The 23,537-nt window shown below is 40.8% G+C and overlaps 1 protein-coding gene and 1 long non-coding RNA gene across 4 annotated transcripts; both read right to left on the bottom strand.

Annotated features, from left to right (window-relative positions):
* Window positions 1-233: 233 nt before the first annotated feature.
* Window positions 234-21,675, bottom strand: LOC115226049 (actin cytoskeleton-regulatory complex protein pan-1-like). 3 transcript variants are annotated; one of them, XM_036514985.1, is made up of 2 exons: window positions 21,659-21,675; window positions 234-1,371 (listed from the first exon to the last, which is right to left on the bottom strand). In XM_036514985.1, exon 2 carries the CDS (start codon window positions 1,369-1,371, stop codon window positions 664-666), a length of 708 nt encoding a protein of 235 aa, XP_036370878.1. In that variant the 5' UTR covers window positions 21,659-21,675; the 3' UTR covers window positions 234-663. The 3 variants fall into 3 exon arrangements, with proteins under 3 accessions (XP_036370878.1, XP_036370880.1, XP_036370879.1); XM_036514987.1 differs by lacking the exon at window positions 21,659-21,675 and adding an exon at window positions 9,642-9,684 and having other exon boundaries at window positions 234-1,310; XM_036514986.1 differs by lacking the exon at window positions 21,659-21,675 and adding an exon at window positions 1,532-1,549 and having other exon boundaries at window positions 234-1,372.
* On the bottom strand, window positions 5,212-9,632 carry LOC118768454. The gene is made up of 3 exons (XR_005004300.1): window positions 9,399-9,632; window positions 5,913-5,919; window positions 5,212-5,239 (listed from the first exon to the last, which is right to left on the bottom strand). It is a non-coding gene; the product is annotated as an uncharacterized LOC118768454 (long non-coding RNA).
* Window positions 21,676-23,537: the final 1,862 nt, after the last annotated feature.

Here is a 23,537-nt window from a genome sequence, read left to right as displayed (position 1 = left end):
GGAGCACCGCCTTTAGTCGAGCAAATCGACCCTGGGACTTATTCTTTGTAAGCCCAGTACTTATTCTATCGGTCTCTTTTTTGCCGAACCGCTAAGTTACGGGGACGTAAACACACCAGCATCGGTTGTCAAGCAATGCTAGGGGGACAAACACATACATATATATATATATATATATATACAGATATACGACAGGCTTCTTTCAGTTTCTGTCTACCAAATCCACTCACAAGGCTTTGGTCGACCCGGGGCTATAGCAGAAGACACTTGCCCAAGATGCCACGCAGTGGGACTGAACCGGTAACCATGTGGTTGGTTAGCAAGCTACTTACCACACAGCCACTCCTGCGCCTATACAAATCATTAAGGGAGTTACTGTGTTGTCTCAGAATCTGCTAAAAACAGCAGCCAATTCTCCCTCTAATTGTATTCGATTCTCTGAATAATGAAGGAAACCTAAAATGTATCCTTGTACCTAGAAAAGCAAATGAGGTGGTCATGGTGGGATCGCACTTAGCAGCATTATTTGGATTGTCTATCAGCAGAATGTATGTTTTTCAACAATAAACACACACATATACATTCCTACACACACACACACACACACACACACACACTCTCATGCACATAAAAATGCACTTTTAAGGTGGTGGGGGCGGCGTGTTAACAGTTTGGTGGGGGTGGCGGGGAGCTTGAAGGTGGGGGAGCGGGAGGGGAGACTGTTGGGCGGGTGGGTGAGGACGGGGAAGAGCTGGGGCTGGGAAGTGATGTGCCAGGAGCCTGGGATGGCAGTGGGGGAGGGGAGCAGGTCGGTCGACGGCAGGGTGCCGATCCTGTTGAACGGGGTGGCGATGAGGGTAGTGGTGGCGGCGGTGAAGAGGGTGGTGGTGGTGGCGGTGATGAGGGGGGTGACTGTGATGTCATAGCAGCCTCTCTCTTATCTCCGTCTTCCTCTCTCTTCCCCACCTCCTCCTCGCTTTCTTTCACCTCAGCAGTATCATTGTCGTCGTCATGGCAACTAGTGTCACTGTAGCTCCGCATCCTCTCCATCTCTCGGCATTCCAGCGATCCAATGTGATGGTCATCAGTGGAGTTCAGCGAAGTTGCTGCACTTCCTGCTTGACTTGTCTTCCCAATCTCTTCATCATCGTCGTCATCACTGTCATGCGCCTCCGCCCCTGTGCCGCCACTGTCCTTGTCATTCTCGACAGGGGTGGGCTCTCCTCCGGCCGCGTCATCCTCATCATTGCTGAAGGCCTTGTTAATATGAGCACAGACCCCATTTGACTTGGCAGCATTTTTGATCAAATCTGAAAAAGAAAAGGAAAAGGACAATAAAGAAATCATCAAATTTTTGTAAATCATCATCATCACCATCATCATCATCATCATCATCAACATCACCACCATCATCATCATTATCATCATCATCATCATCATCATCACCACCATCATCATCACCACCATCATCATCATCATCATCATCATCAACATCACCACCATCACCATCATCATCATCATCATCATCATGTAACATCTGCTTTCCATGCTGGCATGAGTTGGACAATTTGACAGGAGCTGGCAAGGCTGGAGAGCTGCACCATGTTCCAATCTGGTTTGGCACGGTTTCTACAGCTGGCTGCCCTTCCAAATGCCAACCACTCCAAGAGCGTAATGGGTGCCTTTTATGTGCCATCAACACGGGTGCCACTTGCACGACACCAGCAATGGCCATCATTAAGATTTCACTTGGTTTGATAAGTTTTCTTAAGCACAGCATCTTCCCAAGGGTCTCAGTCACTTGTCATCTCCACCACGGGGCCCAACATTCAAATCCAGCACTGGCCACCACTGCGATTCCACAGGTGCCATTCAGAGGAAATTGGCAATGACCATCACTTTGATTTCACTTGGCTTAACTGGCAATAGCCACGGCAATGGTTCCACTTGACTTCACAAGAGTCACATTAACTTAAACATAGATGTGAAGGTCGTGGTTGGAACACTTTCAATCATAAATCTGAACAGGCGCAAGAGTGGCTGTGTGGTAAGTAGCAAGAGTGGCTGCGTGGCACCTTGGGCAAGTGTCTTCTACTATAGCCTCAAGCTGACCAATGCCTTGTGAGTGGATTTGGTAGACGGAAACTGAAAAGAAGCCCGTCGTTTATATATATATATGTCTGTGTTTGTCCCCCTAGCATTGCTTGACAACCGTTGCTGGTGTGTTTATGTCCCCATTACTTAGTGGTTCGGCAAAAGAGACCGATAGAATAAGTACTGGGCTTACAAAAGAATAAGTCCCAGGGTCGAGTTGCTCGATTAAAGGCGGTGCTCCAGCATGGCCACAGTCAAATGACGGAAACAAGTAAAAGAGTAAAAGAGACAAAACTAAACAACATCTACAACATGTGACAACCAAGAAGTCCTATTAATGAGAGTCAACCTGGAAAAAATAGCAGCCAAATCTCCCTTCAAATGTAACACAAGGAAGGACACTTCAGATAATGTAGTCTTAGATACCCTATGCCTGAATAAAAGGTCTCACTCACTTTCCCCTCCGTGAGGCCCAGCCCTGATTACAATTCCACAGGGGCCGTTCACATGACACAAGCAACTATAATTAGGGAATTCAAGGCAATCATTATCTTTTATGCTTTCTCTGTTTCAGTCATTGGACCATGGCCATACTGGAGCACTGCCTTGAACGATTTCAGTCAAATAAACCAACACCAATACTTATTTTTTCAAGTCTATTACTTATTCTGTTGAACCTTTTTGTCAAACTGATAAGTTATGGGGATGTAACCAAACCAACACCAGTTGTCAAACAGTGACAGGGTACACACACACACACACATACATATACCAAATAATAGTTTTAAATTTTGACACAAAGCCAAAAATTTCGAGGTGAGGGGTAAGTCAATAACATTGACCCCAGTACATGACTGGTACTTATTTTATCAACCCTGAAAGGATGGAAGGTGAAGTCGACCCCAGTAGAATTTCAACACAGATGAAGACTGACTCCTGTGCCGGTGGCACATAAAAAGCACCATCTGAATCATGGCCGATGCCAGCTCCGCCTTGACTGGCTTCCGTGCCGGTGGCACGTAAAATGCACCAATCCGATTGTAGCCATTGCCAGCCACGCCTGGCACCTGTGCTGGTGGCACGTAAAAGGCACCCACTACACTCGCGGAGTGGTTGGCGTTAGGAAGACTGCCTGATCAGACTGGAGCCTGGTGCAGCCTTCTGGCTTCCCAGATCCCCGGTCGAACAGTCCAACACATGCCAGCATGGAAAACGGACATTAAATAATTATGATGATGATGAAATGCTACAAAGCATTTTCTCTGGCATTCTAATGTTTCTTTCTGCTCACCACTTTGTGGATGAGGTCTTATCAATAAGTCCTGGGACTGTTACTATGGTAACAACGTTAATAATGGAGCTTTACGCAGAGTGGAGAAGCCACTCGGCACCAATTGACCTGGAACTCTGTTATGTGTTCACATTAAGTTATAACATTCTTGCTCACATCTGTTGCTGATGGCAATGCTTGTGGGGGTTGGGGGTCCCCCTGGAAAGAAGATCGGGGATCAGCTGCCCAAGATTATCCTTAGCTGTCAAGGAAGACAAAACTGTTTGAAAGCAGTCATAACAGATGTGGATCTGTGGCTATGATCCTGAAACCAAGGAACAGATTTCAAGACATCAAGGAAATCCAGGAGTGTGCGAGGGAGCAGCTGCTCACTTTCCTGTGAAAGGAGTTCCAAGAATGATTCCATCGATGGAAACGATGCTGGATGGCTTCAGAAGGGGACAACTTTGAAGTTATTAAATGACGAATTGGTCTGTGTTGTAGATTTCTTTTTAAAGCACCTGTCCTCATACTTTTGCATTACACTTCATATATCAAATAATAATAATAATAATAATAATGATGATGATAATAATAGTAATAATAATGATGATGATAATAATAGTAATAATAATGATGATGATAATAATAGTAATAATAATAATAATAATAATAATAATGATGATGATAATAATAGTAATAATAATAATAATAATAATGATGATAATAATAGTAATAATAATAATAATAATAATGATGATGATAATAATAGTAATAATAATAATAATAATGATGATGATGATAATAATAGTAATAATAATAATAATGATGATGATAATAATAGTAATAATAATAATAACAGTGGCTCCCATGGCTTCTGATCTTAACTGATTGGAAGTGTTATCATGTACATTGTTTTGTCTTGGTATAAAAGATGGGCTACAGCAAATATTCTGCTCAATACCACAGATTTGCTTGTCAGTTGTTTGACCTTAACCAGTTGAGCATGTCCCTTAGTGGCTGACGATATGTGCATCTCTGATCACGAGCAGAAGTAGTGGGGGAGCATCATAGCCATGTGTTGAGAGGGATTCTTGGGGTTTGAATAATTCACCTCTGGAAACATGGGTGGTTCGTTCAACATCCTTAAACAACCCTTATTCAGGGACCTTTTGAGCGGGATGGGCTACTCAACCTGAAGAAAATTCTAACTGGGCCCCACCTGCAAGGTCATGTGCTGTTTATCTTGATATGAGATCACCATGTCGCGCACATATGGTTGTGATGCATGTGCCTAGTGTACCTTTATCAGACGGGTAGTCATGATGGGTATATTGGGCTTCGTATATTTTACCCTAGTGTCACTTTAATGGCATGAACTGTTCTCTTGCTCAATAATAATTATAAGCAGAAATAGATGAAGTATTCAAAGCATTTTTATGTTTTTTCTATTATTACCTCCGCCGTGGAAGTATTGTTTTCAGTCACGTTTGTTTGTGGACAAGATATCTCAAGAACCACTGGATGTATTCAGATGAAACTTTCAGGCATGTTTGTCCTCGGGACTGGCATGAACTGATTCGATTTTGGAATCGATCTGGTGCCGGACAAGGATTCTAGATTATTTGTTATATTTACTTTACATGATTATGATTAACTTTCAAGTCTTTCTCAATTATCTCCCTTTAGCCTGTAATTATTTTCAATGGTAAATTTGTTAATTTTGGCTGGTATTAGATAAGAATAAACTATTTATTGCTGTTACTAAATTTTTTACAACTACCTTAATATTGGGATTGATCAGGTACGAGACAAGGATTCTGGATTATTTTTCCATTTTTTTTTTTATCAAGTTTAGAGAGTGGTCGGGTTCATCTTTAGTATTCTCGTTTGTGAGAGCAACCAAGTTTATTCCAGATATTCTCATTCTAAAAATCATCTCCAGCCAATCATTGAGAGGACGTTGGTGTTGCCTTGGCAGCGGTTTCTGCTCTCTGAGTCCTCTTTTTGTTATTATTATATTTTTCATTATTTCACTCATATTCTGAACACTGGGTTTATGCCCATGAAAAATGGAGTGTCAGATCCACCACTGACCCCGAGTTTTGGTTGTATGTCACACTTTACTTTGCCCCTCTTTTATATATGTGTGCATGTATATATATATATATATATATATATTCCTAAGCAGATGCTCTATGGAGAACTTGTGAATGGAAGGAGACTCCGGCAGAAACCAAGGCTGCGATTTAAGGACTGTGTCAAGTCCTCATTAAAGGCTTTTGATATGCAGGACACTGACTGGGAGAACAATGCCTGTCATCACCACAAATGGAGGAAGCAGGTTAAGGAGGGGATCAACACTTTTGAGAGAGCACGTATCCAGCATGAAGAACTTAAGCGAGCTGCGCGAAAGCGCACAGCTCATATAGTGAATGGGGAAAGCTTGGTCTGCAATGTTTGCAGTCGTGTATGCTTGTCAAGAGCTGGGCTCATTAGCCACCAACGGAGCCGCAAATGCAAAATATAAGTTAGTCCTAGAGCACACAATGTTCCTGAAGGTTGGCAATGGTCTTCCTCGGTCACGAGTGGACGGCCATCATCATCATCATATATATATATATATATATTTCGTTTTTGGATTTGGTTTGCAAGGTTCTTTATATGAGTTTGTGTGTTGAAGCATTCTGTTGTGTCTGGGGAGAGTCATTTTCTTTTTGTGCCTTATAATTTAATACACTCACTGGTAAAATTTCCACTTATTTCTTATTTTTATTGCCCTAAAATTTTCGTTGTGTCTTGCAACCTTTTCAATAGTTTGACGCAACGAAAATTTTAGGATAATAAAAATAAGAAAAAAAAGTGGAAATTTTACCGGTGAGTGTGTTACGTAATAAGGCACAAAAAGAAAATGACTCTCCCCAGACACAACAGTATATATATATATATATATATATATATTCACACACACATAATTGTAACACATGAATAGTGTCTAAATTTGCAACAGCCGTTTTGGTAGAACTTTATTTAGTGTAGTTGTAAAGGATTACATCACAATATACTATTCCAGCATCTTCAAACATAGTTTAAACAGTCATCAGGGATGTGGCCAACTTAGTCCAACAAGTGGTGCTGTCATAGAAGAGTAAACAGGAATGGTCGAAAACACACATGATCCATCAGGCATTTGCCATATTCTGAACGCCTTATTTCCCTGGGCATGGATACATTGAAACTCCGACGTCTGGCAGCTGACTTGGCAGACACCCATAAAATTATCAACCATCTTACAAACAATAACTCTGAGCACCTTTTCAAACTCCACCTGTCATTATTATAATTATTATGGAGAGCTTGCTAGGGGTACTAGGTCTGTGGGTAGACCGATCTTACGTTACAAGGATGTTTGCAAAAGGGACATGAAGGCCTGCAACATCAATATTAGCGGTTGGGAGGCAGTTGCCGGCAACCGTGGAGAATGGCGACGTACCGTAAGAGAGGGAACACAAAGGAGTGACAGAGAGAGAGGAGAAATGGAAAGAAAGGAAGAGACGTAAACAAGAGACTATGACATTACAACCAGCCAGGAACAGTCTTCGCTACATTTGCGGTACCTGCCAGAGGGAGTGTTTGTCCAGGATAGGACTACACAGCCACAGCAGGAAATGTATCAGGACATGAAATGTAAAAGCCGGACTAGACTACTTCATGCGCAACTCCATTGTCTCTCGAGACAGAAAGGATGCCAACAACAATAATAATAATAATTATTATTATTGTTATAAACTCCACCCGTCTAACACCCATGGACATATTTACAAAGTCAGAAAACAGCACAGCTCCCATGACTTTAGGAAACATTTTTTCACGCTAAGAATTGCTGAAGCAAGGAACAAACTCTGGCATCAGTTGTTAGTTGTCGGAGCACTGCATCCTTCAAAACTTCCATGCTTCCTGAGAGATTCGCCAACACTACACCTGATTTTCTCCCCTCCATACACACGCTGAAGCATGGAACAAACTGCCAGCATCAGTTGTTAGTTGTCGGAGCACTGCATCCTTCAAAACTTCCATGCTTTCTGAGATTCGCCAACACTACACCTGATTTTCTCCCCTCTATACACACGCAAGCATGTATCTGACTCATACACTGTTCACTTCCCAGACATTTGTACATTACTGCATATGCTTTATACGCACTTTCTGACAAGTTGTGGTGCACCTGAGCACTGTATACAATAATTTCATTATTATTATTATTATTATTATTATTATTATAAACTCCACCCATCTAACACCCGTGGACATATTTACAAAGTCAGAAAAACAGCACAGCTCCCATGACTTTCAGAAACATTTTTTCATGCTAAGAATTGCTGAAGCAAGGAACAAACTGCTGGCATCAGTTGTTAGTTGTCGGAGCACTGCATCCTTCAAAACTTCCATGCTTTCTGAGATTCGCCAACACTACACCTGATTTTCTCCCCTCTATACACACGCAAGCATGTATCTGACTCATACACTGTTCACTTCCCAGACATTTGTACATTACTGCATATGCTTTATACGCACTTTCTGACAAGTTGTGGTGCACCTGAGCACTGTATACAATAATTTCATTATTATTATTATTATTATTATTATTATTATTATAAACTCCACCCATCTAACACCCGTGGACATATTTACAAAGTCAGAAAAACAGCACAGCTCCCATGACTTTCAGAAACATTTTTTCATGCTAAGAATTGCTGAAGCAAGGAACAAACTGCTGGCATCAGTTGTTAGTTGTCGGAGCACTGCATCCTTCAAAACTTCCATGCTTTCTGAGATTCGCCAACACTACACCTGATTTTCTCCCCTCCATACACACGCAAGCATGTATCTGACTCATACACTGTTTGCTTCCCAGACATTTGTACATTACTGCATATGCTTTATACGCACTTTTGACAAGTTGTGGTGCACCTGAGCACTATATACAATAATTTCATTATTATTAAAGAAGAAATTGACAAACAGAGAATCATGGGAAGATACAAAGGGCAATGAAAGAAAATCTGATGAATTGTCCAATAGAGAGACATCAAAATAATCTGAGGCTAGTGTAGACACAGCGGGGGCCTATGAGTATCTCAAATACTTAGCAGACCTACTCTCGGTTAAGTGGAGACAAGCACAAACGAGTTTGCCCCACCACAAAGCATCCTTCTGAAGCCACTCACTCTCATTCCTCCATAAACACGTCAGCATCCAGCAGCTTTGTACTTGGTGGTATTCTCTGGGTGCATAGCAAAATCGTGTCTCAAGCAGCAAATTAAATTGAACCAAATAGTTTCCAGGAATGTGTTTAATGCATAAAATTAGTAACGATGACGAACTGACAGAATGGTTAGCATGCCAGGCGAAATACTTGGTGGCATTTCATCCATCTTTATGTTCGGAGTTCAAATTCCATAAAGCCCAACTTTGCCTTCCATCCTTTCAGAGTCGAAAAAAATACCAGTCATGTATTGGGGTCGATGAAATTGACTTGCCCCTTCTGAAATTTTAAGGCCCCCGTGCCGGTGGCCGTTTGCCAGCCTCGTCTGGTACCTGTGCAGGTGGCACATAAAAAGCACCCACTACACTCACAGAGTGGTTGGCGTTAGGAAGGGCATCCAGCCGTAGAAACACTGCCAGATCAGACGGCCTGGCGCAGCCTCCTGGCTTCCCAGACCCCATTTGAACCGTCCAACCCATGCTAGCATGGAAAACGGACGTTAAATGATGATGATATAAAATTACTATATATCCAATTGTGTTCCACCACTAAATTTGTTGAGTTTCTAAGGATGGATTCATGGACTGCATGAGGAGCTGATGATAGAGCAAGTGGTCCTGAAATCTGTATATAGACCAGTTAACACTTTTTCCTATCTTCGATCACATTGTTTACATAGACGTAATCATATATGAAACATCATAACTTGCTGTGCTGGCTCTAAATTCTATAGAAAAATTACAGAGATAACTTTAAAAAGGGATCTACATTCACATCCACCCAGATCACAGAACATATGGAATGAAAGCACTACCTGGTGACCACCCCTCAAGAGTTTAAACGAAATAGCTAAATCTTTAGGACTTCTCAATCAGAGCTGACCCCGGGCGAAACAACCACAACAATATACGGGGGGGGGGGCACGACTGGATTGTCTACGATCATGTGTGTACTTGATTAAGGCTGGTCTAGGGCTAAGCAAGAGCAGGTACCTTGAGTGGCATAGTTTACCTGAGACCAAAATAATGTGTCCTTCCATTTTTAAAGACACTATAAATGACGTGATGGTCACGGCTGGAACACGTGTCTAACATCAACTCAAAAGTAAGGCGAAACAAATCAACCACGTTGGATTAAGCCAGAGTTCTCTCCCCTGCTCTGAAATATCGTAAAACAAAAAAAAAACCTGAACAGATTTTGAGTTTTTTCAAGAATTTTTTCTCTTGCAATTAAAATTACTTCTGATTTACGTTTAAGGCCAACAGATTTGAGGGGAGGGGGTATACTGATACTATCGACCCCAGTGTCCAACTGGTACATTTTTTATCGACTCCAGGAGGACGAAAGGTAAAATCGACCTTGGCGGAATTTGAACCCAGAATGTAAACATGGACAAAATGTTGCTTAGCATTTTATCCAGCATCCTAAAGATTCTGCCAGCTGACCACTTTACTCTTTACTCTTTTACTTGTTTCAGTCGTTTGACTGCGGCCATGCTGGAGCACCGCCTTTAGTCGAGCAAATTGACCCCGGGACTTATTCTTTGTAAGCCCAGGACTTATTCTATCGGTCTCTTTTGCTGAACCGCTAAGTAACGGGGACGTAAACACACCAGCATCGGTTGTCAAGCAATGCTAGGGGGACAAACACACACATATATATATATACATATACACGACAGGCTTCTTTCAGTTTCCGTCTACCAAATCCACTCACAAGGCATTGGTCGGCCCGGGGCTATAGTAGAAGACACTTGCCCAAGGTGCCACGCAGTGGGACTGAACCCGGGACCATGTGGTTGGTTAGCAAGCTACTTACCACACAGCCACTCCTGCGCCTATAATAATAATAATAATAATAATAATAGTAAAAGAAAGAAGACAAAAAAGCAACAAATCTGATCCCTTAGTTCCTATAATAATTGGTGCATTGGGACCTGTGAGTAAAGATGTAGACAAATGGTTGGAATAGTATGTCCTGGAGAACAGGAAAGGGATCTTTTCCTTTTGATAGCCAGATTTCAACACAATTTCTAGTTAACTAAACACTTTTAAACTTTGTATACTGGCAGAATGTGTTTATAAAACATCATTTTCTCTTGGTTTTATTGAGAAAATTCCATAGTAAGCTATTTCGTCTGAAAATCCAAGCATTTCGGCAATTTTAACCAATCGATTACCTCCATTCAACTAAAATCATTTGCTGCGTCTAAAACTGAGACAACATCCTGTAACTAACCCTAAACCTCCCCCCCAACCCTAACCCTAAGTGTTTAGTTAACTAGAAATTATGTTGACATCTGCCGTTCAAAAGGAAAAGATCCCAGGAAAGATTATCACAAGGGTGTTAAGCACCCGAAAGACTATTGAAAGATTGTGGATGTCTAAGGTCACAGGTGGTAACCCGCATATAGTAGTAAAAAGGATTGTTATTATTATGGTGGCGAGCTGGCAGAATCGTTAGCATGCCAGGCAAAATGCTTAGCAGCGTTTCATCTGCCACTGTTCTCTTACTTGTTTCAGTCATTTGACTGCAGCCATGCTGGAGCACTGCCTTAAGTCGAGCAACTCAACCCTGGGACTTATTCTTTTGTAAGCCCAGGACTTATTCTATCGGTTTCTTTTGCCGAACCGCTAAGTAATGTACTTCCCTGGGCATGGACACATTGAAACTCCGACGTCTGGCAGCTGACTTGGCAGACACCCATAAAATTATCAACCATCGTACAAACAATAACTCTGAGCACCTTTTCAAACTCCACCCATCTAACACCCGTGGACATATTTACAAAGTCAGAAAACAGCACAGCTCCCATGACTTCAGGAAACATATTTTCACGCTGAGAGTTGCTGAAGCATAGAACAAACTGCCGGCATCAGTTGTTAGTTGTTGGAGCACTGCATCCTTCAAAACTTCCATGCTTCCTGAGATTCGCCAACACTACACCTGATTTTCTCCCCTCCATACACACAAGCAAGCATGTATCTGACTCATGCATTGTTCACTTCCCAGACATTTGTACATTACTGCATATGCTTTATATGCACTTTCTGACAAGTTGTGGTGCACCTGAGCACTGTATACAATAATTTCATTATTATTATTATTTTAAACACCAGCATCGGTTGTCAAGCAATGCTAGGAGGACAAACACAGAAGCACAAACACACACATGCATATATATATATATATATACATATAAGACGGGCTTCTTTTCAGTTTCCGTCTACCAAATCCACTCACAAGGCTTTGGTTGGCCCGAGGCTATAGTAGAAGACACTTGCCCAAGGTGCCACTGCCTTATCTTTCTCACTAACAACAGAAACAATAATCATTTTGGATCTTGTGAAAAGGCTTTCCTATATCGTCCAAGTCCTGGTTTTTAAGTATGGTGTCTTTTGTCAAACTGCTAAGTTATAGGGACGTAAACAAACCAACATCAATTATCATGTGTTGTGCTGGGGAACAAATAAAGACACCTAACACACGAAGGCTTCTTTCAATTTCTGCCTACCAAATCCACTCACAAGGCTTTGATCAGCGCAAGGCACTTGTTCAAGGTTCCAAGCAGTGGGATTGAACCCAGAACTAAGTGGTTGGGAAGTAAACTTACTACACAGCTTGCACCACTGAGTATAAAAGCTGCTGAGACCAACAGAGAAAGCTCATCGATCGGACACCAAATGGTTTTTTTTTTAAATCATTTACTTTCAGCTTTTTAGTACAATTTACTTTCACTTCTTTTCCGGTGGTAAACGACATGTTAACCAGATTGAAACGAAATATGAACCTTGTGGTGTAGATAAAGGCCTTCTGTGCCGGTGGCTCGTAAAAAGCACCATCCGAATCGTGGCCGATGCCAGCGCCGCCTCGACTGGCTTCCGTGCCGGTGGCATGTAAAATGCACCAATCCGATCATGGCCGTTGCCAGCCTCGCCTTGCACCAGTGGCACATAAAAAACACCCACTACACTCATGGAGTGGTTGGCATTAGGAAGGGCATCCAGCTGTAGAAACACTGCCAGAAAAGACCGGAGCCTGGTGCAGCCTTCTGGCTTCCCAGATCCCCGGTCGAACTGTCCAACCCATGCTAGCATGGAGAACGGACGTTAAACGATGATGATGATGATGATGATGAAAAGGAGGTGAACAGAAGATAACCAGGGCCATTCATCGCCTTTTCCTGATATCCATCTCTTACAGACATCATAATATTATCTGCATAGTCACAGGATCTGCTAGAAAGAACAGCTAATGTCTTCAACTCATTCTTATAAGAAAAGTAAGAACTACATTACACAATGTAGTTTCTTGTGCAAAAAAAGACGAGATGGTCACAACTGGAATGCTTTTGATGGTGATTTCGTTCAATCCACGTTGGCCTGGAGCTCAGTAAAAACAGCTCAGTACAACAGGATGTTCGGAAACATCAAAATACAGTTAAATATGAGAAAAGGGTTTTACCAGAAGGGAGAGGATAGAAACATCCACTGAAGGGATGTAACCCAAATAGGAATTTGCTGCCCCCTTTTATTTGTCAGGGAAATCTCTTCTGTCTTTCGAGATTGTCCCTTTTAATATATTTCTCTCTCCCTCTCCGCATACACGCACATATATATACACTCGTGTATATATATAATCCATAGGCGCAGGAGTGGCTGTGTGGTAAGTAGCTTGCTTACGAACCACAAGGTTCCGGGTTCAGTCCCACTGCGTGGCATCTTGGGCAAGTGTCTTCTGCTATAGCCCCGGGCCAACCAATGCCTTGTGAGTGGATTTGGTAGACGGAAACTGAAAGAAGCCTGCTTGACAACTGATGCTGGTGTGTTTACATCCCTGTCACTTAGCGGTTCAGCAAAAGAGACCGATAGAATAAGTACTGGGCTTACAAAAAAATAAGTCCTGGGGTCGATTTGCTCGACTAAAGGCAGTGCTCCAGCATGGCCGCAGTCAAATGACTGAAACAAGTAAAAGAGTAAAGAGTAATACATATGCTGGTATGGGTTGGATGAGTCCAACAACTGCATCGTACTCCAGTCTTTGTTTTGGCACAGTTTCTACAGCTGGATGCCCTTCATACTTCACAGCATGGATTGAGTGCTTTTCTCATGTCACCAGTACTCTTAAAGTTGCCATGCAGTTCGCAGAACTACAAACCCTTATGTGGAGGGGCAAAAGGATTGCTTTGAGATGAGGTGGATGCGGACGGGCAGAGAAGATTCCTGTAAAGGGATTTGCATGGCTACTCACATCTAGAAGGGGAAATGAGGAGAAAGAAAGAGGAAATGAGCCATGGGAGCTGCAAGAGACAGATAACAGCAATAAGGTGCCCGAGTGACCCTACAATGCAGAAGCTGAGTAGAAGTGGTTGGATGGTTGATGATATAGCATGGGACGGAGAATGGGGTGGCTGACGGTGGAGGCAGATATGGTTGAAAATATCATATTATCATGGGATCGACCAGTCTATATCAGACGTTGTTACACATTGATGGTCACAATACGCTTTGCATTGTGTTAGCTTTCGAACGATACCTCCCTGCTGGCAAGGTAAACAGGCCAACACCGACCCCTAATCGAAAACCTTGTCTGTTGCAAGGGGACAAAGTAAAATAATGTGTTTTGCTAAAAAAAAAATTAAAAAAACAAAGCACCACTCAGGCCAGAGATTGAACCTGCGACCCAGCGATGGTGAGTACAACAACCTAACCACTGGGCCAGGCACCTTCACAGAAAGAAAGAGAGAGTTCATAAACAATGTGACCCCTTCAGGACTCCCAGTGAGTCTTGTCTTTGTCATCACTCCACTTAATCAAAGACCAAACACGACTTTCCACTGATGACCCTTGCCAACGAGAATGATTCAAAGACAACAACATAACAGATCGTTAACAAATTAGGATCAATAAAAATTTTAATTACAAAAAGGAAAAGAATAGCAAAATTCCATTTCAAAATTACAAAATTTGGAAAAATTTTGGTGAGTATCTTTTTATATACATACATACATATATATATATACATACACACACACACACATATACACACACATATATACATACATGTACAAACATAAATATCCATACATATATTCATATATGTACAGACATACATAAATGTGTATGTATATATATATATATATACTTTATTTAAAGCAGCAGAAAATTCAACAAGACCTGTTACTCTGAGTTTCTCGTTGCAACGGGAAACTCCGAGTAACAGGTTTTGTTGAATTTTCTGCTGCTTTTAAATAAAGCATATTACTCTACCATTGTTATTTGAGTACTCTTTTTTTCCACCTTGTTTCACATTTATGTGTTTACTCCGGTGTATATATATATATATATATACACACACATTTAAATGTAAATATATTCAACATGCACATATGTGTGTGTGTATATATATATAGATATATATACACACACATATTCATGGGTGTATATATGCACACACACACCCATACAGTAACTGCCAAACTGTACTGCAATTTCATGAAATAAGCCAGTTTACTAATTGTTAATTAATTGTTCCAATCATTGCACTGAGGTTTGAATATATTTTCTTAATCAAACACACCTCAGCTCAATGACTGACGGCAGCCGACCCATCTGTGTGCAATTGTGTGTGTCTATATATATATATACACATGCACACACACATATAGATAGAGAGAGTGCATGGGGGGTGTTTAAAGTCGTTATTCAGATGCTGAATACGAGCGTTTCATTTCTCTGTTTATCATTTTTTGCGATAGAATATTTCACTCATATTTAGCAGCTTTATACCCACTTTTGGCCATCTTTGTATATGCACATATATGCATATACACATGTCTGTGTACATATAAACACTTCTGTACACCTCTATGTGTGTATATATATATATATATATATTATACATGGATATATATATATATTTATATTAAACATGGATATATATATATATATATATACTTATATTATCCATGGATATATATATATATATATATATATATACTTATATTATACATGAATACATATATATATATTTATATTATACATTGATATATATATATATATATATTTATTTATATAGATAGACACATATATATCCATGCACACATTACATATATATATAGAAACATGCATACATACATGCAAGCATACACACATATAAATATATTTAAATTTATTCAAATTTTTGGATATCTTTTTTTTTTGCAGTATTTACTCCTTACAAATTTTCTTAGAAAAATATAAGGATTAAAAAACAAAATTGTTTGTCCCTTTGTTGTTGTTGTTGTTGCTGCTGCTGCTGTTGCTTCTGATCCACCGTTTTTAAGCTGATTAGTACAAGAATCTCAGTGAAAAGAAGGAACTGAAGGGCGGGTGGTGGTGGTGGTGGGGGGGGGGGGGGCTGGGGCGTGGAAATATTATACACAAAGACAAAGACAATTTGTGTGTGTGTTTGTTATCCTTTACTGGTTTTAGTCATTAGACTGTGGTCATGCTGGGGCATTGCCATAAATTTTGTCGAATGAATCAAGCCTAGTAGTTATCTTTTAAAGCCCATCGGTGTCTTTTGTTGAACTGCTAAGTTACAGGGACGTAAACACACCAACACCAGTTGTCAAGCAGTGGGGAGGGAGGACAAACACAACACACACACACATATATATATATATTTATATATATATACATATATGTGTGTGTGTGTGACAGGCTTCTTTCAGTTTCCATCTACCAAATTTACTCACAAGGCTTTGGTCTGTCAAGCTATTGCCCAAGGTGCAGTCCAGTGGGACTGAACCCAGAACCATATGGTTGGGAAGCAAACTTCTTACCACACAGCCACCCCTGTGCCTATGTAATTAATTAACCAAAATATTATAAATATATATAATTAATTCATTCATTAACTAGCTTACTAATTGAATTAGTGGCACAGAAGGCTGCGTATTCCACAGACATGCGTACTTTCAATGTAATTCTCAGGCAGAATGTATGACACAAGACTGAATCATTGAATTACAGGGTACAACAGTCCACTCTATTTCCACCCTGTCCGTATCTACCCAAACCACACTCATGGGTCGACCCCCATGGCTAAGGGACAACGCATTGGCTCCCCACATTTCAGGTTCTGGAATTAAACACAGAATGTCAGGATTGCAAAGCAAAGTGTAGGACTGTATGGGAAACTACACAACTCACACGCTTTACATATATATGTGTGTGTGTGTATGTAAATATGTGTATGTATATGTGTGTATGTATGTATGCATATGTGTGTGTATTTGTATATATGTGTATATATATATATATTTCTTTATTACCCACAAGGGGCTAAACATAGAGGGGACAAACAAGGACAGACAAACGGATTAAGTCGATTACCTCGACCCCAGTGCGTAACTGGTACTTAATTTATCGACCCCGAAAGGATGAAAGGCAAAGTCGACCTCGGCGGAATTTGAACTCAGAACGTAACGGCAGACGAAATATGGCTACGCATTTTGCCCGGCGTGCTAACGTTTCTGCCAGCTCGCCTATATGTATATATATATATATATTTAGATAGATGTATGTATGTATATGTGTGTGTGTATATTTGTTCATGATGAGGTTCAAGTGTCCATGTTTGTGTGTGTGTGTGTACATACACACATACAAAGACCACCAAGATGTGTGCACTTATACATCCAGAAATATACACACACACATACACACATTCACATATGCCAACATACCTATACATAAATATACATACACATACATGTGTCATCATCATAACATCCGCTTTCTCATGATGGGTTACAATATATATTTACTCTCATTTACTCATTTCAGTCATTTTGACTGTGGCCATGTTGGAGCACCGCCTTTAGTCGAGGAAATCGACCCCAGGACTTATTCTTTGTAAGCCTAGTACTTATTCTATCAGTCTCTTTTGCCGAACCGCTAAGTTATGGGGACGTAAACACACCAGCATCGGTTGTCAACCGATGTTGGGGGTACACAAACACAGACACACAAATACATACACACATATATATATATACATATATACGACGGGCTTCTTTCAGTTTCCGTCTACCAAATACCCGAGGCTATAGTAGAAGACACTTGCCCAAGGTGCCATGCAGTGGGACTGAACCCGGGACCATGTGGTTCGTAAGCAATACTTACCACACAGTCACTCCTACGCCTATATATATATATATATATAGGAACACACATACATAACCATATACACTCACACAATTATGCTAAGAAGTCATGTATAAATTAAAGAAGTTAGGGAGCTAAGATGTTGATGTATTCATGCCTTGCCCTTATATCCAATCATCACCTCTCGACATTCCGAGCCTGTATCAAGTAACCCAATCAGCTAGACAGAGCAGCCAAATCCCATCCCAGCATCATAAATAAAGAAGACTACATTGGGATATACAGTAATATACCATGGTCATGGTTGGATTGTCTATGATCATAGAGCTTTGTCACAGATGTTGATATAGAGATAAACAATACTTCTCTAATATAATATTTAATAGCAGAAACGGCTGTTTTATTCAACATCCTTAAACAAACCTTTATTCGGGGTCCTTTTGAGTGGGATGGGCTACTCGACCTGAAGAAAATCGTAACCGGGCCCCATCTGCGAGGTCGTGTGCTGTTTATCTTGATATGAGATCACCATGTCGCGCACATAAGGTTGTGATGCATGTACCTGGTGTACCCTTATCAGACAGGTTGTCATGATGGGTATACTAGGCTTCATATATTTTACCCCAGTGTCACTTTAGTGGCATGCACTGCCCTCTCACTCAACAACAACAATAATAATAATAATTATTATTATTATTATTATTATTTCTACTCTAGGCACAAGGCCTTAATAATAATAATAATAATGATGATTTCAAATTTTTGCACAAACCACCAGTTTGAGGTGGAGGGTGTACAATTTGATTACATCAACCACAGTAGCCAACTGGTACTTATTTTATCAATCCCAAAAGAATGCAAAGTCAAGTCAACCCAGGCAGAATTTGAACTCAGAACCCAGAGACAGATGAAAAGCTGCTCTGCATTGCACAGCTTGCCACCTGAATGATAACAACAATAACATTCTAATTAATAACGAGTATTTCTATCTATTTATGTGTACAAACTATAAAGACATAGTGATACATACACATCGTATGAATTATAAACTGATAGAGATCATATATAAATTGTATAGTAATAGTTATATATTATAAATTATAGACAGAAGTGATATATAAACACACACACACACATATGTATGTATATATATATATTTCTTGACTACCCAGAAGGGGCTAAACATAGAGGGGACAAATAAGGACAGACAAAGGGATTAAGTCGATTACATCAACCCCAGTGCGTAACTGGTACTTAATTTATCGACTCTGAAAGAATGATAGGCAAAGTCGACCTCGGCAGAATTTGAACTCAGAACGTAACGGCAGACGAAATATGGCTATATGTATGTATATATAAAATACTGATTTTTACATTAACCAATATACACTTCCTACTATACCCCAGTTTTATACATCATATATACACACACACACACATATGTGTGTGCATGTACATTATATATATACACACATACACATGGTGTATCTTATTTCTTACTTGATTTAGACATTACACAAAGTTCAGATGGAACTGGAAACCCCTGGCAAGAATGTTTCAACTGCATCAAAGAGAAAACAAAATCCTTCTGACCCTTTGGACATTATAAGGTTCACTGCAATTTATCCAACAGGTTCGAAACATTATTTGATGACAATCCCCCACCAAAAAAAAATCAAAGAGGGCCATCACCCATGAACTTCAGGTGTTGGAGTGGACTACATGAACTGTGGTACACAAGGACCAGAATTATATTCAGGTCATTGCCAACAAGTAAGCCTCGACCAAAAAGGGAAGTGGTAGACAAGGAGATTTGGTACAGGGGTTGTATGTGCTGAGGAGGGGCCAATCCATGCCTGCAAAACCCCTTGATCTGTGTCAAGCAGTTACTTAACAAGGTTAAAAACCCTCATGAATACGGCAAGCTGTGATTCTTTCCGAATGAAAAGAAATACCACAACCAAGACCAAAAAAAGGAGAAATGACCGATGGGGTTTCTATGCAGATCCTTGTTATGTCCCCAGAGTGATGCAGACCAAGTTTCCAGCAACTGAGATGGTTTTAGGACTGGTGAGGAGTGAAGGTCATGCCATGCCACCTCACATCTTTCTACAGGGTCTTGGAATTAATGCTGCTGGATTCATTGAGGTGCAAGGAACAGTTGTTAAGGCTCGGATGGCTGGAAGTACAGGGTAGAGGGCCATATGTTTCTCGACAAGACTCAGCACCTTCTCTCAAAGCCCACAAAACCCAAGAATGGATGCCAGACAATCTTCAGGATCACCAGACTTGTAGCCTCCAAACTCACCAAATTTAAATGTTTGGAATGTCGTTGGAAGGGAGACCCTAGTTTCACTGATGGTCCAGCTGAGGACAGAAGTGAATAAGAACCATTTCGTGCAGGAATATAAAGGATTCTAGTCCTGCATGGAAGCAGGATCAAAGAATATTCTGGTAAGAAAGCTTATCAAGAGCCTGTGAATACATTTTAATTAAAATAAATTTTGATTTTGTGAGATTCGATTTCTTTCATTAAATTACCAAATTTCTCCTCAAAGACCTATTATACTCTATATGTAAGTGTCCAGGGTCTTGAGACCAATTTCAAGCAGTTGTCTCAGTGGGTTTAACATTTCATTTCTTGAGAAAACGTTTGAAAATCTAATCTGCCTCTTTGTTTTTCAGATAAATGGCAAAGTCAAGAAACAACGGAATTGTTCCACCATTGTTGTTTTGGTGAAAACGGGGCAAACTGCCAATGAAATTGTTGACAAAACTTCCAAAAACAATGGTTTGTTGTGTGTATAAACAATTTGAAGAAGAGGGAAAGATTGATAGAAAAGAACACCAGACTCAGAGTGATTCCAAGCGCAATCCAAAGTTTCTCACTGGCCTCAAACACTCGTCTGAAGCCAACCCATCCACATTGATGACAACTCTTGCAAAGAAACGCATTGTTTCCCTTTCCTCGGTGCCCTGAGCTGTGAACAGGAACTGTGGCACGACTAGCTATGTCTGACCATGCTGTCACCTCCTAACAACCAAGGCCAAAGCAATCAGAGTTGAGAGATGCTCAAAGCTTCTGTCATTCATTAAGCATCAAAGTGTAGGAAAAACTCTTGTGTTTGTGGACGAGATGTCCACTGTGGACGCTGAGGTGAATCACAGAAATTCTCAAATTGATTACATACAACCATTCTGACCCCCACCCCCACTGTGTTTGAGACTAAGAATCCTTCCTCTGTGATGGTATTTGGAGCCATGGCAAGTGATGGAAATGTCATGGAGTCACACTTCATTGAGTCTGGATTGAAGATTAGCACAAAGCAGTATCTGGGCATCCTGAAGAACGCTCTGGATGGAGCAGAAGTTTGGGCTTGACCATGTGGTGCTTATCCAGGGTTCTGCCCCATGTTGTGGGTCAAAAGCAATAGAGGCTTTCCTTGGTGAGTAAGTACCATTTTTTATGAGGGCCAATATCCGGCCCTGTAATAGCCCAGATCTCAACCTTCTTGATTACATTTTATGGGGCGGACTTCAAGGAAGGACCAATGCTTCACCACACAAAAAGTGTCAACAGTCTGAAGACCTGCATCATGCGTGCAACATGCAAATTCAAAAGAGGTGGAGGTTGCAACAGCTGCAGAAAACCTTCGTCCTTCTGTGGAGGCAGAAAAAGGCAGCCAAATTGAGTGAAAACCGATTTTGTTGTAATAAATATTACATTAAAATTATGTCAGTCTACCACCGTTATTTTAGTAGAACCAGTTTTATGCATCGTAAAAATTGTCTCAATTTATCTGCAAGACCCTGTGTATATATATATATATATATATATATATATGTATACCTCTGTACACATATCATCATCATCGTTTAGCATCCGCTTTCCATGCTAGCATGGGTTGGACGGTTCAACTGAGGTCTGGGAAACCAGAAGGCTGCACCAGGCCCAGTCTGACCTGGCAAAGTTTCTACGGCTGGATGCCCTTCCTAACACCAACCACTCCGTGAGTGTAGTGGGTACTTTTTACGTGCCACCGGCACAGGTGCCATACAAGGCTGGCAAATGGCCACGATCAGGGCGGCGCTGGCAATGGCCACGTTCGGATGGTTCTCTTACATGCTACCGGCACTGGTATCACAGCTGCAATTTCCATTGATGTTGATCAATTTCGATTTTGATTTTCACTTGCCTTCACAAGTAGAGTTTTGTGTCCCAAGAAGGAAAGGTATGCATAAGTGGACTGGCTACATCCCATGTAGAGACCACGGGTTATGGTCTCACTTGTCCTGCCGGGTCTTCTCACGCACAGCATACTTCCAAAGGTCTTGGTCTCTAGTCATTTCCTCAGTGAGATGACTGGAGACCGAGACCTTTGGAAGTATGCTGTGCGTGAGAAGACCTGGATATATATGTATACCTATATACACATACATGATGGCCTACATATAAATATATATATATATGTCTGATGTCTGTATGTATACCTATATAGACATACACATACATGATGGCCTACATGCAGCTTCAGCCCTCCTGTTCCACTCACAAGGCTTTTGTCCAACAGAATCTAGAATAGGGGACACTTGGCCAAGGTGGCAAGCAGGGAGATTGAATTTGCAACCACCTGGTGAGAAAGCAAAATAGGTATCCACACAGCCTTGCCGGTGACCGTATACACCCATACCTATCTATCCATTGACCTATTATATCAATAATATACAGATAAACACAAATATTTACAAATGGAAATAGTAAACCTGATATGAGGAGGAGGAAGAGGAAGAGGGGGAAAGAGAGAGGGAGGATGGGGGATGAGGAAAGAGGGAACGAGAGAAGCAAACTGTGGGTATCTGTATATACATACGCATACATACATGTACCCACAGACTGTTACCAAACACCTCAGAAAGCATTAATTGGCCCAAGATGTTGCGAGGAGTGATAGAACCCAAGACCCTGTAATAGGCAAAGCGGTTTCTTTCCTAAAAACACACATCCCTGCATTTCTCTCCCATCCGTCTTCCCTCACTCATCCCTAGCTTAACATTCTACTAAGTATATATTTCTTTACTACCCACAAGGGGCTAAACATAGAGGGGACAAACAAGGACAGACAAAAGGAATAAGTCGATTATATCGACCCCAGTGCGTAACTGGTACTTTATTTACCGATCCCGAAAGGATGAAAGGCAAAGTCGACCTCGGCGGAATTTGAACCCAGAACACTTAACGGCAGACGAAATACAGCTACGCATTCTACTAAGTATAATAAACGCTTGTAAGTCAATAGTGTGTCCTATTTTTTTGTGTTAGAAGTGAAACTGGATCCCTTTTAAATTTACCTTAACAGATTTCCCATAGAAATTAGAACCAGCACATTGTAACTTTCAGTTTTGGCTCTAAACCCTATTGAAAATTTATAGAGGTAACTCAGAAGTGATATCTCTCTCTATATAAAGCTGAAGTTGTCTGTGTGTGGCAGGTTTGGTAGCCTTCAACTAACACTATCTCCTACGAGACCCTGCAGCACAAGTTGACCAAAATCGAGAGTATGATAGAAGAAGGCTTGCTACTCCTTCTGTAGAAGATAAAATTCAAATCGGACCAGGTTAACATAAAAAATTATTTACATCAAAATAGTGCTTTTTTTCTATGAAAATCCCTATTTTTTAACGATTTTTTGACTGCTGTGTTGCCATTTTTCGGTGTATTTCAACCAGAAAAATGTTCACTTCAAGAGAATAACAA

This window comes from Octopus sinensis, linkage group LG29, assembly GCF_006345805.1.
Source record: "Octopus sinensis linkage group LG29, ASM634580v1, whole genome shotgun sequence".
Lineage (NCBI taxonomy): Eukaryota > Metazoa > Mollusca > Cephalopoda > Octopoda > Octopodidae > Octopus > Octopus sinensis.
Note: the sequence above shows the minus strand (reverse complement) of the source record. Positions and strands in the feature narration are given on the sequence as shown.